Source organism: Clavelina lepadiformis, chromosome 6 (assembly GCF_947623445.1).
Source record: "Clavelina lepadiformis chromosome 6, kaClaLepa1.1, whole genome shotgun sequence".
NCBI lineage: Eukaryota > Metazoa > Chordata > Ascidiacea > Aplousobranchia > Clavelinidae > Clavelina > Clavelina lepadiformis.
This window is the reverse complement of record NC_135245.1, coordinates 9,083,487-9,105,396: the sequence shown is the minus strand read 5'-3', so window position 1 is coordinate 9,105,396 and position 21,910 is coordinate 9,083,487. Positions and strand designations below refer to the sequence as shown.

The 21,910-nt window shown below is 38.9% G+C and overlaps 2 protein-coding genes across 5 annotated transcripts in view; both read left to right on the top strand.

Annotated features, from left to right (window-relative positions):
* The window catches only part of LOC143461909 (stabilin-2-like), a 208,184-nt gene that overhangs the window by 66,669 nt on the left and 119,605 nt on the right, over positions 1 to 21,910 (top strand). For all 3 annotated transcript variants that reach the window (XM_076959847.1, XM_076959848.1, XM_076959849.1), the window contains exons 11-14: positions 3,600 to 3,870; positions 8,127 to 8,327; positions 10,901 to 11,062; positions 11,169 to 11,378. In XM_076959847.1, the coding sequence (XP_076815962.1) occupies positions 3,600 to 3,870; positions 8,127 to 8,327; positions 10,901 to 11,062; positions 11,169 to 11,378 (844 nt within the window). The remainder of the gene's footprint in view (positions 1 to 3,599; positions 3,871 to 8,126; positions 8,328 to 10,900; positions 11,063 to 11,168; positions 11,379 to 21,910) is intronic.
* On the top strand, positions 12,093 to 21,375 carry LOC143461910 (uncharacterized). 2 transcript variants are annotated; one of them, XM_076959851.1, is made up of 2 exons: positions 12,093 to 13,076; positions 20,014 to 21,375. In XM_076959851.1, exon 2 carries the CDS (start codon positions 20,054 to 20,056, stop codon positions 20,753 to 20,755), a length of 702 nt encoding a protein of 233 aa, XP_076815966.1. In that variant the 5' UTR covers positions 12,093 to 13,076; positions 20,014 to 20,053; the 3' UTR covers positions 20,756 to 21,375. The 2 variants fall into 2 exon arrangements, with proteins under 2 accessions (XP_076815966.1, XP_076815965.1); XM_076959850.1 differs by having other exon boundaries at positions 12,094 to 13,076; positions 20,003 to 21,374.

Below are 21,910 nucleotides of genomic sequence, written 5' to 3'. Positions count from 1 at the left end.
TAGGGCAACCAACAGTCAATATGGTCAATTTTTTTTAACCTGCTCAGAATGCTATCAAACAAGCACAAAACAAATATCAGCTTTGTACGACGTGTAATATAGAAGTTATTAGGTCAATATAAAGTCAAAATGTTACGTTAGGTCAAAATACGGTCAAATTGCTTCTATTAGGTCAAAATCTATTAAACTTGTAATTTTGTAATATTATTCTTCCGTTTTTCTCTTTTCTTGTACCGCAAACAATTCCAGTGCCCTAAATTATACTTAGAACCAAAGCCACAAAGAGAGGGAAGGCCTTTCAGCGCGTCTGGTGACGTCACGATGTGAAGGCATTGCATTTGAAACTGCAAGTTGTCAATCTTAATACGCAGAAACGAAAAAAAGTCAACACTAGAAAAGCGTTTTGTCAATTTTAAATGCAGCTTTAGATTAGAAAGTTGCTGTAGACAGTGTAGAGACTATCAGTATAGCGTTTTTCAGTTAGCAACATGCAAGATTTTTGATTTTAAAATGCAAGAACAATCATAGCAGTTTGAGCTTTACAATACGCAAGTTATTACTTCTCTAGGTGGCATTGGTAGATCTAAGTTGCCGACAATTTATTTCGTCTTTTATCTCACAATCGCCACACTCACACACCGAAGCAAAATTCGATTGAAATGTTGATGCGATATTGCGCTGATTGTTGCAATTAGACTGAAGCAAGCGACTGGATAGGTTTGTGTTGACATATTGTGCAAGTATTTTAGATGCCACAATAGTTTTGTTTTTTCAGATATTTTAGAATTAGATCATGCCTAAAATTAAATCAGTAAAATCACCATACACTTCGAAAGTGAATGCTGTGGTGCACAAATATAACTCTGAGTTCAAGTCAACACCAAAGGGTAAATTGTATTGCAGGCTATGTGATTGCACAGTAAAATGCGAGAAACAATTTACGGTGGAGGTGCATCGCAAAAGTGAGAAGCATCAAAAAGGTATGGCACGAACAGCAACAAATATTCAGACATTTATCAAACAAACTGTACCAAATTTTGCAGAAAATGTGACTCGGGCTTTTTTGTGTGCAGAAATTCCTTTGCATAATATGAGAAATAGTCACATAAAAACTTTATTTTATGATTTGGGTCATCCGTTGCCTTCTGAGACTACGTGTTGATCAAAAGTACAAAAATTGGCAGATCAAGAGATACTGCAATTGAAAAATTATTTGAAAGATGAAGAAGTATTCATGGTTGTAGACGAGAGCGAAATTGATGAAAAAAAATTTTTGAACATTCTCGTTGGTAAGATGACAGTCCCTGAAACGACTTATATTTTCAATTGCAAAACTCTTTCTAAATCTGCAGACAGTGACATCGTTACTGGAGAAATAGATGATGCAATTCATTGCCTTGGCATTGCGCGGGACCATTTTTGTTTATTGATGACGGACGCTGCAACATATATGACAGCTGCAGGAAACTTGTTGAAAAAATTGTATCCAAAGCTTTTCCACGTCACATGTTTGGCTCACCTTCTACACAACTGTGCTATGAAAGTGCGAGCTTACTTTCCTGCTGTAGATGACTTGATAGAAAGAGTGAAAGCACTAACTGTAAAAAACAAGTCAAGAAGGGCTTTGTTCAGTTCAATTGGCCAGCCTCCACAACCAGTTGTAACTAGATGGGCCAGCTGGTTGCAAGCTGCTTTTTATTACTCGAAAAATCTACCTGAAGTAAGAAGAATTGTGGAAAATCTTGGTGATGGCAGTATCCTGTTGCAACGAGCTAAAGAAGCATTAAAACCGCAGACTCTATCAGCTCAACTTCTTCAAATTGAGGAGCAGTACAGTGATCTAGCTAATATAGTACTAAAGATGGAAAGCAGCCGATACACTATGGGACAAGCCTACGAAGATGCACTATCTCTTGACTTAGGTGCTGATAGCTGTGCTATCAAAGCATACATCCAACAAAGATTAACAAAAAATGAAGTGACGTGCATCATGAGCATGGGAAGGGATGATATTTCCCCCCATTTATACAAGTTGTTTCAAAACTCCCAAGCAACATCTGCATCCGTGGAGAGAAGCTTTTCCATATTAAAAAAGATTTTGGCCAAAGACAGAAACTTTGGAGAAGGCCACGAGAAACATTACTTGATAGTAAAGTACAACAATGCCAACAAAGCACAATAAGAAGACTCCTTTTGCAACAGAATGATTGACTGATTTTATTTTGTTTCATCTTGTTCTTAAAGTTTTACCTTATTCTTAATGTTGTTTTTTTACATTATTTGTTCTTTGTTTGTACAACGTGATTTCCATCAATTGATTTTTTTCTGAAATGTTAGTTCTAATTGCGCAATTTTTTTAGGTCAAAATAAGGTCAAAATTTAAACTTTTTAGGTAAAAAAACTGGTTGCCCTAGTTATAATCAAAGCTATAGTTAATATTTTTTAAGCAATATGAGAATGAAAGAAAACATAGTAAATAAACAAGTTGGAAATACCACTTTACGATTATCACTCAACCCTTGCAAAGTGTATGAACTGCTTTTTTCTTCCCTAATGCTTGGTTTATTCGAATTAATTGATATGCTATTTATTCATAACTGTAGTCCACAAAAGCCAAAAATTACAAAAGTTAAAAATTGAATAAAACTAATTTTTTAAAGTTTACTTGCTTATTTGGTGGACATATTTGCTCCAATTCACAAAACAAATGGTCACAAAGAAAAAATTCGTTTATTCCAATGACCTCACAGTAGACTTGGGATCTGTCCGCGGTCCACTGATAGATCGCCATCAACTGTTTGGGCAATCATGGTTTAAACTGTAGGAAGTGTGACATGTGATTTTCTGGATGATTTTGAAACTTCTTGGATCTATTGTATTTTATTATTGTCTACTTGTGGAAAATGTGAGAAACAATGGCTGACGTGGCATGTAGGTCAAGCCTGACATTCAACAATCGAATTTACTTTAGTTTGTGACTTAGATAGTGCAAGGTAAACCTCATTGAAATAAGCTTAGCATGAATACCTATAGCGATTGCAGTTTTTTCCCATTGATTTTGAACGTGGTTTAAACATTTATGACTCATATAAACTGAACCAAAGCACCATTAAGAAAGGCCAGTTGCTTCCATCTATTTACCAAATATATATTCAACTGCTATTAGATGGCAATTCATCTTATGAAATGTTATGACCAGCGTTCATAATAAGATAGTGTATTTAATTTCAATGGCTTAGTTAGAATGTACTTTTTGGCCCACTTTTACCCTTGGCACATTATATTGTGTTTCACAAATAATATGAAAATATATAAAAGCAAACAAGGTTAACCATTAAGGCCGAGGATTGTGGTGGTTCCACTAAACTCGGACGATGGTCCAGAAAATTAGATTTGAATTCGGGACCAATAAAAAACTTTAATTGGGCGTGTAATTCATTTAAACATGGTTCGATTAAGTGGGGCCAACTGTATTGTAATAACTTTTTGTGTCAAATTAGTACTACTGTTGCCATAGGCATCAAACAGTTTTCTGGCTAAAACTTTTCCTTATACAGGTATTATATCTTATTACAATCCTAAAGTTATATTTATTTTAGAGCTCATGTTGTTCTGGCAGAAGTTGTTGTAGACTTTAGTGAACAAACCGCAAATTCAATATTTCCAATGTTGGGTTACAATTCATCGTTTAAAGCTGTCAAACTTATTGGTTCTGATCATAACACTGATGAAGATGACATAGAATATTTTGCTGGTTTAAAAGTTGGAACAAATGCAGTTGGTCATTTGCTTTCTCCTCCTCAATGGGCTGTTAATGGAATATTCTATGTTACAGATGTTCTTTTTGATCTGCCACCGTTTCCTATATTGGTAACATACTTTTTCAAACATGTACTTATATGTGTCTTAGATATATAAATTAGAGTTTTGTTTGTTAAATTTTATCTGTACAAGTTTTTATTGCAAGTTGGGTTGCAATATCCACAAAATTGCAATTGTACCCTATCTACTTCTGAATATTTTCCTTTAGATGTTATTTCAAATGTTTAGGGTGGAAGAATGAATTTTTTTCAGAATACAAATATAAATCATTAATACAACCTATGCTAGCTTGTCTACCTCATAGCGTGACTGGTGTGACCCTGTGTATTTAATTCGAGCTAGTTGTGAGTTGTCTGTTCATGCCAAGATTACTTCTTTGTTGAGTTATTAATATCATATTATTTACTGCAGACTTGAGCACAACAAAGTCTAACTTTAAGTTATATCACTTTGAAGTACAGTTGTGCTTGTTAAAACACTAGACTGGCTAGATAGCTCAGCTCTATCAGCTTCACATGTCAACTTTTATATTTTTACATTAGTTTTTACTACTGCAAAAACTCTATTCTTTAGCTATAGCTCTTTGTCATTTTAACAGAGCATAAACTATTCCATAAACTTTATTCACTAGTCTAACCTGATACTTTTTCTACCCACTTGCAATGCAACTCATCAGTATATGAAAAACTGTACTCCATTATACAAGTGTTTAACATGAACGGCAATGGACGATGAGCAAGGACGTTTTTGAGTTTTGGTTGCTCCCACCTGTTATAGTTAAAAATGAACCAATACAACAAAACTCGACAACCCTAAAACAACTTGAGTTGTCAAAACAGAAATTGGTCTTAAAGGAGGGTTTGATGACACTTAATCACCTGACGCTTTATCACCGACACATAATCACTTGGACATTTAATCACGCGACACTTAATCACGCGACACATAATCACTTGGACCAGTGGTTCCCAACCTTTTTTGGTGTCGGGGCCGAATTTCAAACTTCATAGTACGTATGGAGCCGCATGAAAACACTCAAGTAATTATAACGAAAATTTTAAAGCACAAAATCATGTACCAACGAATAGCAACACTAACAAGAAAAATAGCCTAACACAAATCAATTTAATGTCCAACTTGGCATTGGCTTTCAGCTTTAACAACTTTGTCAAAGCGAGGCGCAATTGTGGTTTAGGATTCAGGAGGCGGTTTATGATTCACAATAAGTAGACAATGGACCATTCACAACAGTATAAAGTAGGCTACAAGGTGTAACTGTAAGATGTAAAATGAAAAATTTGTAAACAATTTTGACCTAACGCTATAAATTTTGACCAATTTTTGACTTTTTTTGACAAGTCAAAAAATAATCGCCCTAATTATTACAAAGAGATTTTTAATTTTTTTGTGGGATTTTCAGGGGTCATTGAGAGCCGCAAAAAAGCTACCTTGGAGCCGCGGTTGGGAACCACTGACTTGAACTGGACATTTAATCACGCGACATTTAATTACACATTTACAGTACCTTTCACATTTCATGCCAATTTCATTTACTTTGCGCAGGACGCTTTGCGTAAGGTGAAAATAACAACTCCTAACATTTGCAGTAGGAAATGCTGTGCGGAAAGCACTTACTGCGGCAGTCTCAAAATCGAGCAAAACGCATACCGGTGCAGCAGTGGGGATCATTGTTTTAATTGCATCAAAGATGCGCTCATACGTTGCTCGCGTTTTATTTTCAACGAGGCAATAAACTGCTGTAGGAATAAAACCGGGAACAAGTTCAAAATGTACTGTATACAGTTAAAAGAACAAAGACGGTACAACCTTGAACGTTCCATCAGCTAGCCACAATTTCGCTGTGGCCAAACCGTCTAGTAGATCCCTGCTACCAAGAAGAATCAGACGATTGTTTCCAGGTCCAGTGTCGTGCAAAATCATGTGCTGGAATGTTTCTGGTATTGTGAAATTAGTATCCATCGGAGAGTGTAGAGCGGCCGTACAGTCTGCAGTTCGCGACGTTTTCTCTGCAAGGTCCACTTCAAAGGTTGCTTTTTTGGCAGCGCCATGAGTACACCTGGTTCCAAGTCTCTGCTTACAGACCAGATGACGTTGCTTGTACTGGCTGACAGTTCACCCATATTCACCTTCATTTGACTGATAGCCTGTCTTGCCAAAGCCAACTCTTTGTTGCCGCCATGGTTATGTTCAGCATCAGCGTCAGTTATGATTTGATCTTCTTCGGTTGTTATACGAGCATGGCACCGACTTTTCTGGTAGAGTTTGCAACGCCACTGAATCATTCCGTTTACGTACTCACGGTGTTTGACAAACTCGTACTGTTTGTGCAGCACCGATTGTTTCCCTTTCGATGTTAAGCTAAACTGCACTGTCTTATTAGTCATAGTAATGTCTGTTGGCACCGACTTTTCTGGTAGAGTTTGCCACGCCACTGCATGATTCCGTTTTTATTAGTCATTGTAATGTCCGTTAAATTAAATTAATCACGATTTACAACGGTAAGACAGCGGCAGGTTATAGACAAAGGCGCTGTCCAAGTGCTGTCGCGTCCAAGTGATTATGTGTCGCGTGATTAAATGTCGCATGTTTAAGTGTCCAAGTCATTATGTGTCACGTGATTAAATGTCCAAGTGATAATGTATCGCGTGATTAAATGTCCAAGTGATTATGTGTCGGTGATTAAGTGTCGCGTGATTAAGTGTCGGTGCACCTAAAGAAGGCATATGGGTTTTGAAAAAGGGTTAATTTCGTTGTTTATTTCTTTCTGTAGTTAAATTAATTATTAACAATACGATTACTCGAAAATCGCCTCATGGTGATCCCTGAAATTTTGCATGTAAACTAGGCTTGCCTGATACTAGGTCATGCTGGAATATGGCAAAAATCACATATCCCAACATATCGTTACATGGACCCAATTCAGAAGTGGATTTGTTGGACTAAAAACCATCAGTTCCTACTTTTCCATGCTAATTTCTCTGTAAGTTTTTTGCCCGATCTGGAACTTTTTAACGTGACATCTGCTACGGGAATTCCCAGGTAAAAAAATCTAACCATGCTGTCCACTGAATGGTTTTAACAGGTCTTTTAAAGTCCTGTGTAAGAGTCTAACGAAGTCAGAGAAATTTTATTTCTTTCAAAACAGCTGAAACGAGGCTTCAGTGCTTCTCCTTTCCTATTTTGGTACAGATGTAAAGGTTTATACTACACAGTCTTGTTACCCAAGTTTGATAGATTTCTACATGTTACATGAATGCTACGTTGTAACAATTGAAAGTTGAATATATCAGCCATACGTATTTCAAAGACAGTGAAATGATAATTTAAATTTACCCTAAAAATCCTTTGTCATGTGAGCCTTTACTAAATGAAGAAGAAAGAACTGCGTTAATGGACAGACATAACAAAAAATTGGACATTACTATTATGAATGCTGACAAAAGGAACACTATCATAGTGATGAGCCTAGTAGTACATGATTGCAAAATTGAAGATATGCTCTCTGACTGGAAAACATGTCTTAGATTAAAGCAAGACCCAACAAATCAACCGAAAAAGCTTTGAAAAAATTTATCTCGATGATTTCTGCCTTTAAACAAGGACTAACTCTCTCCTGCTAAGACATTGTCCTTAAAGGATTGAGATGTATTTACTCTTTCCACAAATACACAAACGTAACCTAGTTTTGTATCCCGTTGTTTATTTATTGGTTCTCCCATGTACAACCTTTCCAGGAAAATTGCAGAAATTATCTTATGTAATTGGTGAGAACAAATTTTACCCTAAAAAATCAAATGTCCAAGTAGTTGTCTGAAATATTATCCAACTTAATGTCTATCATGGGAAACAGTAGTGTGTTTTAACGTTGCATCCTTATTTACAAACATCCCTGTCAAGTTGGCGATAACAAGTCCAACAAAAAGAATAATTGAAGGCAAGGTTACTGATATTAGATGTTTTATGTTGATGTTTTATGTTACTGATATTTATGTTTTATGTTTTGTGTTGATCATGCGTTTAATACATTATTTAAAGTCTGCAGTTTCATGCAAAGCTCATGTTATTTCAATCTACAGTTATGGTCACCCAAAAAAATAATTATGAAATAGTTTCAAACAAATTTTGTTGCTGAACCTTACACTTTTGCAATTTCATATTTTACTGATTTCAAACGCCTTCGTTGTTGATATCAAATGTGTTGAAGTAGAATTATCTACTTCCAGTTAATTATTTATCCTACCAATATGATAATATGATTATAACATATTCATTTTTTTTTATAGAATTATGATGCCAGTAATTATTCAGTTGTTCAAGCCATTCAAGCTTTGCCCTATGCAACAAACTTTTTAAAATTTTGGAAGAAAAGCTTTCTTACTCAACTCTGGCTCAGAAAAGGGCAGTTTCCATTTACATTATTTCTGCCATTGGATAAAGCTTTTGATATATTTACAATTGATGAAACGAAATATCTACTTGGACCAGTGAGTTGATGTCCTCCTCTTGAACAGATTCGTGTAATTAAGCAAGTAAATTGTTGATATTTTCAGAAACCCCCCATCAACTAACCAAAGATTTAGGGATGTTATATGCTCATGTTTAATTTTAAACCAATTTATCAATAGTGTAAATAACTATGCATAACAGAGCATCTCATTAACGTCCACAATGGAACTTGTCAATTAAAATAATTTTGGTATTTTGTGTGTTACACATTTGCTTGGTGGACACTCAGATAACATCTATTTTTGCCACTAGCTCAGAGTCAAAATAAAAAGTGAGTCAATAGGCCTTAAACCTACACTTAATAAGACTTACAATAAATGCCATGGCTTCTAAAAAACTTTTTGTACATGTTTTATTTATTTACTATGCAAAGCAAATTTAAAACAAAAAGTATTCTGCAAGTAAACTGCATTGGAAAAATCGAATAAGGTCCTAAAATTTGCATAATACTGTACCAACTAGACCGTGTGTATACTGATTGATAGAACTCATGGAAAGAGATGCTTTCATTATCGTTACGAAAACTACGCTGAATATTGAGAGAGAGTGCATTATGCGCTGTGGTAACATTTCATGTAATTTAGAATTAATAGAAACGAATTGCGTATAATAAACACAGCATTTGTTGATAAACACATAAAATAGAACACTTATAACATTATAATATCATTAGATCTGCACAAGAATTCCATAGGAATCAGAGCTAACTATGACAATTAGCAAAATACTACCTACCATACTGATTGCGGGGACTATTTTAGTGTATTGGAGTTGTCTAAAGCCAAAGGCTTTATTTGACCTTTTTCTATTTAACGCTTGACTTAGTTGTTTATGGTATCGCTTATTGTTTCAACAAAAAGCTTGAACAATTTGTCAATGTGTAAGGTGTGATAGAGGATGAAAGAAGTTGCGCTAGGTGGTAGATCTGTCCTTCGTCGTTTAGAAACTGGAGCATAATGTTCTTGCCTGACGGTACTACGTAGGCCAGTGATTCCCAAACTGTGTGCCGCCACAGATTCTCAGGTGTGCCGCGAATCTTTTTGGAATTTTGGAAAAGAACTGTATAAATATTTAAAATAAGGCATGCAGACAAGCATATGCGACTTAAAAGCTTTCTAGCTGCTTCAATAGCTGAGAAATAAGCACATGTGACAATGAAACCAATTATGGCATTGTCGATAGAGTAGGGTAATTTTTTAAAGCAACATTTCTTCTCTTGTAAGTGTGCCGCGAGCGTTTTTCTAATTTTTCTAGTGTGCCACAAGCTGAAAAAGTTTGGGAACCACTGACGTAGGCGCAGATATGAACAGATATCTTCAATGAACAGGAAAACGATTGTTGTAACGAAAATTCGGCAAAAATCCGTCTTGGTAGGGGTAATACAGAGCTTGTTGGAAATCAGGTTGATGCGTTTGCAGTGCATGTGACACTTCCTGTTTTTCCGTTCCCACATTAAACTCCTGGTTGGTTCATGAAACTATGGTAAACTCAAGATATGATTCCAGTTAGTCTATAAAGACCATTTTCAGTGATCCATTAATCAATTCAATTTCAAATCTTGGGTTGTCATTGTCATCATCATCTTCCTCATCTCCTTCAGAGTCTGAACTAATCTGACTTGTAGCCATTGCTGTCACTGAATTAAACAGTGTCCTAACCTTGCGTCTACTCGTTGACAGAACTCATAACAGAGACGCTTTCGCATCAATGCCAAATGCTAAAGTGTCAATTTTTCGAATAATTATATATTTTGATCCTCCACGAATCGGTTACTGTTTCCAGAGCACAGAATGAAGCTGCATTCAGTAGACTGTAAAATCGCAGGCTCTCAATATAAGTCTAACGCATTGAGCGCTGTAGTCTGCATGACGTTAATTTGGGGGTAAACAAAACTGGTTCGAGTATACTAAACACGGTCAAAAATTAGTACGGTGCTTGTTGGTAAATACACGAAATAGAACAGTAATAATTGTGTAATATCATCAGATTTGCACGGGAATTCCTTAGGAGAAATGGCCAATTATGACAATTATCTCAATGGAATAACTGATGTTGCTGTATGTGCTGCACAAATGTCGTAGTTTACCCACTTTTGTACTAAAGGGAAAGAATTTAGGATGTTTTTTTGTGAATATAGTTATTACATTTTTCTGCAGTTAAGTTTTTACACTCACTAACAATGTTTCAAATTTTTGCATAAATACAAAACTAAAATCACATATAACTTTCTATTTATTCTGAGCTTTAATATTTTGCTTGATTTTAATTTATACAGTTAATTTTTCTACTATCAGTAATTAATCACATGCTTTTGATTTGGTGACGATTTTGATGTTGTTAAATGTAGTATTGTTGCATTAAAAATTTTTTAAATCGCGAAAAATCTTTAGCATCAATAACAACAACATTTCACTTGTGAATGTAAAGCTATATATGGTACTACTTATGCTTTTAGTTCTAAAAGTGCAATTAAACAGATAAGTCATGTGTAAGTTCTAATTTAAAAAGTAACTTGTAAAAAATCCTTTCAATGCCCAAAACGATGTTGTAGGGCAGGAATAAACTGAATGTTCTTTTACAACATCATTTTGTGCGTCATCCTGTTACCACATCAGAGCTGGCATCTGGTACCTTTGTGCAAACAGAAAATGACAATCTACCAATAAATGTATCAGATTCGGGCATTATTCTGGTTGGTAAAGAGCAAGCCAAGGTAAAGCATTGCATTTTCATCATGTTTACTTTTTATTTTTGTTGCATTTGTGACTCGCAACATATTAAAATATTTCAAATCATTGAACTTGTTATTTTTGTTTTAGATATTAATTGGTGAAATACCATTGAAACATGGAAGTTATCTATATGTTATAGATAAAATACTAAAGCCAAAGTCGTTTGAAAAATTCATTAAAAACATTTGCCATAAAGTTCATGAGATTACTGACTTTGGACCTTGTGTGGACTGTGAACAGACCAGTGGAATTTGTCCAGAAGGATCGAATGTTATAATGGGACCTGACTCAGAAATGGTTATTATCACCCTTATCCTTTTCTTAACCTTAACATTTTAAAGGCTATAACTATGTAATTAGTGTTTTAATCTAAAGTGAGATGCAGAATTACTAACAGTTTTGAAGAACAAAACAGCTGAAAATTTTGCAAGTTTTTAAGTTTCACAAACCATTTAGTGCCGGTATCATGAAATCATTCAAAAAAAATTGCTTCACATTTTCTCTTATTTTTTGTTACTAGATTGATTTTTAAGTGTCAAAAGAATTATTTTGTAAGTTAGCCAAGTTAGCGTGGCAAGTTTTGTACTTTTGGCAAGTGATGATGGCATTTCCAGCGTAAACGAAATTAAAAGCTTAAAAGCTTAAAGAAACTCGGTTTAAGATAAGACTACCATCCAGTCGTGTAAAGATAAGCCCAATAAACTGAGCTCAAATAATAAGGAATTTTTGCTGAGCTTTAGACTTTTCTCAGTGTGAGGATAAAGGTGTGTTTATATTGTCTTCGATGCCATTCATGCCATTTCACCATCATGTTAGGCAGAATGCTGACCCAAAGTTTTATCATATTGTACATTTATGATATCAATGGAGACCTAGGGTATTTATTATCGATTTCACACAGTTACACATTTTTTGTTAGATGACAAGAAAAAATTGTGGCCCATTGTACAGTATTTTATAATTAGCTTGTGAACAATCAAGTCTGTCTATATTTGACTGCAGTCATGGCCACAATTTTTCAGTTGTGGCGGCTTGGCTCGCTTTTGTAAAATCCTTACGTCTTTCGTAGAAATGTGTTTTCCAGAACAATTGGAGTTTTTAAACTTTCAGTCCCGCCACATCATTCTTATGAAAGAGTTTTCCAGCTAGTAAATGGAGTTTAAAACTTGCCTTTTCAGAACACTGCAAACTACCGTTGGTATATTTGAAAACTTGCTACGAATAACTTCGTGTGAAAGCTCCTTATTTAGTACGTTACCAGGTCGCTTCCAAGTAACTGTTTCCAACTTAACCAAATTTAATTTGCATTGCAAACACACCGATTTTCACGTTCACACGCTTTGAAATGTTCATGCCTTTTTTGTCATATAGTTCCGCCACATCGCAGCACGTTTTATAAGCTTGAACTTTTGTGTGAGACTCCCTCAGAGCCTCAGAACCTCAGTCACAGACGCGAAGTTATAGACATATGTAATACCGTACTACTGTAGTTGTGGTGATTGAATCAGTAGACATCGTGTAAACAGTCACATGACTTGTGTTCTCGGTTATTTGTAATATTGAGAAAGTGTACAGCACCTACAATAAAAGCCTTTTCTGGCAAACGGTATTTGTTATAATATAACACGAACGTTCGGCTATCAGAAAGGTTAGAGAATTCTAACCGCACGCAACAATAGAGTCAGATACTAATGTAGTAGGTTAACTAAGTCAATAACGTAACGTAAGCTAAGACCGATAAACTCTGCATCTGTATCTGCATCTGTCGGCATCAACCTCTACATCCTAAAACGACCCCAACCTCTACATTTCTGATGACCCCGACGTTCTAGTGACCACCGACATTTCTGGTGACAACCCGACGTTCTACTGACAACCCGACGCTTCGACGTTCTAATAAACCACCGACGTTCTAGTGATCACTGACGATCTTGTGTCAAAAACGACGCGTTTCAATTCTCACACTCTCGCAATTCGCACAACCGTTCTTCACTGGTAAGTGGATTTTTCACTTTTTATACAACTACTTGCAACCATAGCTTGTAAATGCATGCTCATCGGCTTGTACCTTATTAAATTAGCTTAAGCTATTCTTATTGTGCTGCATTGTGCTGCAGTTTGAAATAAAAGTTTCTTGTTGTAAAGTATTTTTTGGTTCAATTGTGAACAATTTTTGCGGTGCGCCGCCTAAAACATTTTCTATCGGTTTTGATAAATGTCACAACCTGTGCCGACACAACGAAAAGTTACTTCGGTGCCTGGCAAAGCTAAGACAGAATACCACATGAGCACACGATCAACCGACCGTTCCAACGAGTCAATTAATAATACAACTATGTCGAACGAAAACGGGGAGGGATCTGCAAATACTCCCGATAATGGCATTGCTGGTCCGTCTGGTCTGGGTACTAGTAACCAATTACCAACAAACGCGCAACCACAGAACAATACTTTACGAAACGATTTGTTTTCACACGTTAAACTTCCTACCTTTTGGAAATTTAATCCCGAAGCGTGGATTTCTCACCTTGAACATAAATTTTCTCTTTATCAAATCACTTCTCAAACTAATCGTTACTTGTTGGCGGTAGAGGCAATTCCTGCGAAAGACCTCGCGCTCCTTCGGTTACCTTCGGCGTCAGCACAGAACTGCTACGACATATTGATCAATGAAATCTTGAGAAACTTTGATAAACGTGAGGACCATTTAGATTTTTTGTTGGCGGACCTGACGCTGCACGATCAGTCCCCGAAACATTTAATGCGCGAATTAATGAGCGCAGTAGGTCAAGAGAATCTTACTCCGCCAGTCGTCAAACTAATTCGTGCTAAATTCCTTAAAGCGTTACCACCAGACGTCGCAATTGCGTTAGCCAGCGTGGAACATCACGATCTCCAGAACCTTGCAAGCAGAGCCCACGAAATCTTGCTGCTTAAACAACCAAAAACTTCTTCGCACAACCTTTCCCTTGCCATCACTGATACGGATGACATTGACTACCCAATGCAACCGCAAATACAGCAAATTCAATTGTCTAAACCACCGCGCTATACACGATCTAACGCTAACAACGAATCTAAGAGTTCCGGGCAAAGAAATACGAATTTCACAAATCAAAATACGCCAAACCAACGCAATTCATTTAACTCAGCATGGCAACAACGATCACCACGCACAAACAATGGACAGTTTCACAAATCATACAGCAACAACGGGTTTAATCGAGATAATCGCCGACAAAATGGTTCTTCTTTTGCAAACCAACGCAAATATAATTTTTTACATTCATCCCCCACATTTCAGAAACCAGACTACCAACGTAGCAATTACCCTTGCGCGTCTGATGCTTCTAATGGCTTATGTTATTACCACGCCCGCTTCGGTAGGGATGCGCGCCGCTGTCACCCAAGTTGTAGCATGTGGGAGAACCAATCCCGCCCAACAAAAAACGCGTGGCGATCGACGCAACATTAACCCCGTCAGTCCCGTCGATCGCATCAACAATAAAAAGAGGCTGCCCCTTGTTAACTGTATATGATCACGCCAATAGTATTCACTTTTATGTAGATAGCGCGGCAGCAACTTCTCTTTTGTCCGCTAGTTTAGCTGACGTATCAAACCGCAAACCGCAAACACCGCTTTTCGCTGCTAACAGCACGCCAATTACTACGTATGGCACTACACAACTTAATGTTTCCCTTCATCCTCGTTTTTCTTATCCCTTTGAATTTGTGCTTGCGGACACACCTTTTTGCATATTGGGGCTGGATTTCCTCACTGAATACAACTTTGTTTTGGATCTTAAAGCCAAGCATCTCATAGATGTACCGAACCAACAGCAATATACGTTAGAGCCTGTTGAAAGTGATCCTGTTCGCATATCCATTCTCAGCCAGATAGATCCTGTTGCAGACCTTTTACATCAATTTCCAGACTTGCAAAAACCCATGTCAGCTGTTAAACCAGTGAAGCATTCCATCGTTCACCACATCCATACCACAGGTTCTCCTGTACGTGCACGTCCACGTCGATATAGCCCAGAAACAATGCAGATCTTGAAGAAAGAAATTGACAGCTTGCTGGAGCGAGAAATTATCCGATACAGTGATTCTCCTTATGGAAGTCCGGCCTTGCTCGTTCCTAAAGGCTCTTCTGGCAATAAATATCGTCTTGTCGTTGATTATAAATTAGTCAACAAACAAACAATCGACAGCTGTTACCCTCTTCCGTTCTTACATAGTTTTTCCGAGGTTTTGTATGGTAAAACTGTCTTCTCTAAATGCGATCTCCAAAACGCCTTTCATCAAATAAAAGTGGCTCCAGAAGATGTCCATAAAACGGCGTTTGTTTGCCCCCTAGGACAATTTGAATACACAAGACTCCCATTCGGTTTATCGGGCGCCCCACGGACCTTTTCCAGACTAATAGGGGAAGTAGTACGTCCCCTTCAGCACCTTGGAATCTTTGCTTACCTCGATGATATCATCATTGGAAGTAGTAACCTATCAGAACATCTTGAACACCTTAAGTTGCTTTTTCAACGACTTGAGGAATTTGGCTTAACGCTCAATTTAGACAAAAGTGAATTCAACCGCGAGTCTCTTGACTACCTTGGCCATCACATAAATTCTGAGGGTATACGACCAACTCAAGAAAAAGTGCAGGCCATTCTTGATTACCCACAGCCACAAACCTGCAAACAGCTGAAACGTTACTTGGGAATTTATTGCTATTATTTTCGCTTTCTGAAGCATTGTTCCACAACCTTACAACCGCTTTACAAGCTAGTTCCGAACAGTCGCAGCAAACGCGCGGCCCCTTTAACATGGAATGTCGAAGCCGAATGCGCCTTCGCCAGCAGCAAACAAGCTATTGCAAATGCTAGCACTTTAGCGTTTCCGAAACTCCATGCTCCAACTTATCTAACAGTTGACGCTTCGTTGACCGGTATTGGAGCGACATTAGAGCAATTGCAAGGAAATCAACTTGTTCCTTTGGCCTTCTTTTCAAGACAGCTGAACGCTACTCAACGTAAATACAGTTGCTTTGACCGAGAGCTGTTGGCCGCTTACAAGTCAATACGTCATTTCCGCTACTTCTTGACAGGCCGACAATTCACTTTGCGTACAGACCATCTCCCTCTGGTTTCAAGTCTCAGTAAGCTCTCCGAACATTACTCTCCAAGACAGTTCCGGCAATTGTTGTTTGTTTCAGAATATACAACAACCATTGAGCACATCAAAGGCTCTGCCAATGTTGTGGCGGACCTCTTGTCAAGGTCTCAACCTTCGGCACCCAACATTAATACTCTTTCGGACGTTCCGCCTCCTTTAGAGTATGAGAAAATAGCACAAGCTCAAGCCAATGATCCTGCTATTCAAAGACTACGCACCGCAACAACATCACTCAAACTCCAGGACTGCAAGCTGCCCAATAAGGACCTTACCATCCTTTGTGACGTGTCCACTGACACAGAGCGTGTTCTAGTTCCTTCCTCCTTCCAACGTCAAGTATTCCTGCACTTACATAATTTATCGCATCCTGGAAAAAAAGCCACAATTAAGCTCATCAAGGAAAGATTTATATGGATAGGGATGTGTAAACAAATCGCTACCTGGGTTCAACAATGCCCAAACTGCCAGGAAGGAAAAATTTTCCGCCACACTAAAACCGCACCGGGGAAATTTAAAATTCCCTACGGACGATTTTCTGATGTTGCAATTGACTTGATTGGACCACTACCAACCTCCCATGGTTACAAATACATCCTTACGTGTATCGACCGATATACGCGTTTCGTTCAAGCGATACCAATCCCTGATGCCACCACGGAAACCGTCGCCGCTTACTTTGTAAATCACTGGTGTTCCTTGGTCGGTGTTCCAATCATCCTCACAAGTGATCGTGGACCATGTTTCATAAGTTCCGCTTGGGCAGAAATTATGCGCTCGCTTGGTATTCAACACAATCTGACTACAGCTTACCACCCCACTTCCAATGGAATTACAGAACGCGCAAATGCAGAGATCAAGCGCGCCATCAAGTGTTCAGACGAACCTGAACGTTGGTTTCACAAATTAGGTTTTATTGTCTTGGCTCTGCGTAATCGCTATCTCCAGGATTTGAAATGTACACCTGCTGAGTTAGCTTTTGGACACACCTTACGGCTCCCAGGTGGTTTCTTTTCTGATTCCAAGCTTGCCTCTGCAGTTCCTACATCCAGCTACCTCGGTGCCTACCGAGACTTCATCAACGACCTTCAGTTTACTCCAACGACCGCTCATACAAAATTCATGCAGTCCTACGTGCATCCGGATTTGAAACATTGTGACCGCGTTTATGTTAGATGCGATCATGTCAAACGTGCGTTAGAACGCCCTTATGTTGGTCCTTTTCCAGTATTGGAAAGATACGAAAAATATTTTGTAATATCCCGTCATGGCAAACCGGATCGCGTCTCACTCGACCGTCTCAAACCTAGCTATACAATTGATATTGATGCTCCCTCACCATCATCCTCCTCGCATCAACAAAATTTTTCTTTGCAGACTCGACACCCTGCTCCTCAGTCAGTCTCCGCTACTTCAGCGAAACAGCAAACGACACCACCTACTGTCACTGCTCCTGCTTCTATAAAACCGCCTGAAGTTGTAAAGACTTCTCGGACTGGTCGCAAAATCATTCCACCGAAACGGTTCTCTGACTAAACAACACAACATGTTCGTTTGTCTGCTGCTTACATGTTTCTTTTTGTTCACATCCGCCGCTCAGACGAATCTTCATCCGGATACACAGAAATTTCTGTTATGTCAGCGTTCGCATTCTCTCGGGTTATATACCTTTGATGACGACATACATTGTCAAACGCAGACACCCTTCTCCATACACAACTGCTCTGCTACCGTGTTTGCTCCAGATCTGCATCTCCAGAAGATTCCTGCAACAGTTTGCACTTCACAGATTACTTCCTGGAGCACTACTTACTTCTTTTTTTGGGAGTTATCAAAAATCGGCCAACACCTTTGACGCACACCCACCGTACAACCCAGAATGTTCGTCGTGGAATAAAACCAACGTTTCATCACATGGACCGCTGATCCTGTCTAATCCTGCGGCGTACTCAACACGCAATGCAGTCCATTATAAGTTTGTCTGGCCGACTTCAGCTTCTGGAACAGTAACAAACGACTTCTTGTTTCACACTACAATTTACTACGATTACGTCACGGACACAATGACGTCGTCTCTTGGATCTCTTGCATCGTGCTCAATCGGGCGTGGATACTGCTTAACGGGCAATCGTATGTTTATATGGCGAGTACCTTCGCATATCAACTGCCCACCAACCAAGCCTCTCGGGACTCACAAGATGCTCCTCCATTACAACTCTACGTCCTTATATAGAGTTTCCTTACCTGATCTCGGGATCTCGGTACATCACTGGAGGAAATGCTCCTCTCGTGCGAAAAACTGCTATGGCAAACATATTCACTGCGACAACAACAACTTTATCTTTCGCTACCAACAATGTACAGAGCTCGACAGACTCGCTCTTTTTCGTCCTAACCGGCTAAGGCGTGCCCCTTTTCGAACGCCATACTCTCAATTCGAGCGACTTTTTGCAACCTTCGACACACAACAGGACGACCTTATTTCAGAAGTTCTCACTACCTTCAACGAAGAGAACAAGTTCCTACATTGCCAACTCACGAAGCTAATTGGCACACTCTACAAAGCAATTGGGAAGATCTTCCCTACTGAGATACTCACTACTACTCTTGGACATCAAACCATGGGTTCCAGCCTTGGAGATTTTATGTCCAGAGCAGCATGTCACTCTATCAACGGTACCGTCTTACCGTCACTTGCGTACCGAAACGCATTCAGCCAACGTCCTCTCATCAAATATCGCGATCAAAACGGCCACAGTCAATACGGCCAACTCATTTCAGACAACATTGTCCTACCGGGAATGCACCTGCTGGAATCGTATCGACCAGCAAGAAGTTTTGTCTTCCGAGTTCTGGGACACACTGTCCTGTATCACAACTATACTTTATCGCACGAACATGTGCAGGTGCATCAACTCAACTTACCTTTGTCGCCTATACACGTCAACTACAAGGCACCCGACTACGAGAAAATTCTCAACGAGCTACCTGACTCTGACTCGTTTACTGATCTACAATCGCTGCTCAGCTCTATGTCTGAAGCCAACCTTCTCAAGGAACAAATGCGACATGTCATGACAAGCCTTACTACTACTACTGATGAAACTATGATCAACGGATCCTACGTCGCAGACACATTCGCACACGCCGCGAAACAAACGTTACTCCTTGCTCTGTCGCAAATTACGAATCCATTTCTCTCAGCCCTTATATTCATCCTGCAACTCCTTGCCATGATGTGGGCCCTCTTCCATACCATCGGGTTTATCCGATCGTCTCCGCACCATTTGCAGTATGCCAGATCCCTTGTATCCCGTGTCCGCGCTTGGCGCCACCAACAGCAGGCGCCGGTTGCAAGACCTCAACTACCACAACCGCTGCCCTTGCCTCGGCGTTCTCGTGATGAACCGTCTCCGTCCGGATCTGCTGATGACGCACCGCCCGCTTCATCTTCTCGTGATAATTTCGCGAGCACCCACACACTTTAAGTTTCACTATGTGTATCACCTTGCTTCAATACCGATAATGTCCTTTGCATGTACAATTTTGCCGTTTTCCCTTGTCGCCGCTTTCGATTTTGTAACCGTTTTGCTTCGTTGCATGCTTAGTAGCTTATTCTTGTGCTAGTATCGTTTTCACTTTTCCCGCCTTATTGCATGCTAACTATTCCTGTGCATGAGTTTAGCTGTTTCAACCCACCTCAATAGGGGGAGGTGCAGTTGCAAAAAATTTACCCTCTACCCCTTTAGTTTCTCCACAGACTTTGCTGCCACTACCATTGCTGCCAAAACCACTTCAGTATGTCGACGGTATCTGATTCCTCCGCTGACGTTCAAATTGACGAAATCACTTCAGTTACTGAGATGATTCCCGACTCACCCGATTCACCGGTTCAACAATCATCTCCCGCGCCGTATGTGCCGATCGTCAGACCTGGGGAGCAAGGCGCTCCTGCCCCCATGCCCCAGAGCGCTGATCTAGCAGATATACAAGCTACGGTGTTACAACCAGTACATAGACTATTTCGGCCGTTTAAAACAACCGTTACAATGCCGACCCTTGCGGTTCCTGCGCCGCCAACCACTTCGGCTGAGGATCTACTACTTTGGTTCCAGCAGCTGGATGAACTGTTCCAGCTGGTTCCTGATTTTGAGTTTATGAGCAAAATCCTTACCATGGTAGCAGCCACACCTGCTTTCCACATGGCCCCCTTGATGAAGTATATATCCAACGGGGTTACGGACAAAACCCTGGAATACGAACAGTTCATTCATTTGTATATAACTTCAGTTTTTTGTTTGTGCTTGCTCGCCATTGCCACCTTCAGTACGTTACATGTTAATTGTCATCTTTTTCCTTCCGTAGCGGGGGAGGAATGTGGCGGCTTGGCTCGCTTTTGTAAAATCCTTACGTCTTTCGTAGAAATGTGTTTTCCAGAACAATTGGAGTTTTTAAACTTTCAGTCCCGCCACATCATTCTTATGAAAGAGTTTTCCAGCTAGTAAATGGAGTTTAAAACTTGCCTTTTCAGAACACTGCAAACTACCGTTGGTATATTTGAAAACTTGCTACGAATAACTTCGTGTGAAAGCTCCTTATTTAGTACGTTACCAGGTCGCTTCCAAGTAACTGTTTCCAACTTAACCAAATTTAATTTGCATTGCAAACACACCGATTTTCACGTTCACACGCTTTGAAATGTTCATGCCTTTTTTGTCATATAGTTCCGCCACATCGCAGCACGTTTTATAAGCTTGAACTTTTGTGTGAGACTCCCTCAGAGCCTCAGAACCTCAGTCACAGACGCGAAGTTATAGACATATGTAATACCGTACTACTGTAGTTGTGGTGATTGAATCAGTAGACATCGTGTAAACAGTCACATGACTTGTGTTCTCGGTTATTTGTAATATTGAGAAAGTGTACAGCACCTACAATAAAAGCCTTTTCTGGCAAACGGTATTTGTTATAATATAACACGAACGTTCGGCTATCAGAAAGGTTAGAGAATTCTAACCGCACGCAACAATAGAGTCAGATACTAATGTAGTAGGTTAACTAAGTCAATAACGTAACGTAAGCTAAGACCGATAAACTCTGCATCTGTATCTGCATCTGTCGGCATCAACCTCTACATCCTAAAACGACGCCAACCTCTACACAGTCATCCCTGGGGTGTTTCAATGCCTGAAAGTATTTTTCCATTGTCAGTTTGGGCAGTTGCTTGCAAGTGGCTTTGTCAAATGTTTGTTTTGCTAATATATTTATACATCATAGGACCAATATGATTCACAAGTAAATCTAAATAAAATTCATACATTTTTTTCAGATCTTTCAGTCATTTATTTCACAAGTATGTCGTTTTAACTTTATAGTTCATCATAACTTTGTACGTAATAATCAAAAACTAATATAACTGTAACGTTAAATATAACTATATAACTGAATATGTGATATAATAGTGCAGATAACACATCGTTTAGCAAATTTGAAATCATAACATAATATTTTAGACTAAATTTGTGAACAGTTCTAAATTCAAACAATAACAACTATATAAAAAATCATAAAAAAAAATAGAAAATGTGTGACAAATCAGAATTTGCACAAAGAGTAGCTCAGTAACCGGGGCTAAAGCGATAAGGAATCATTATCAG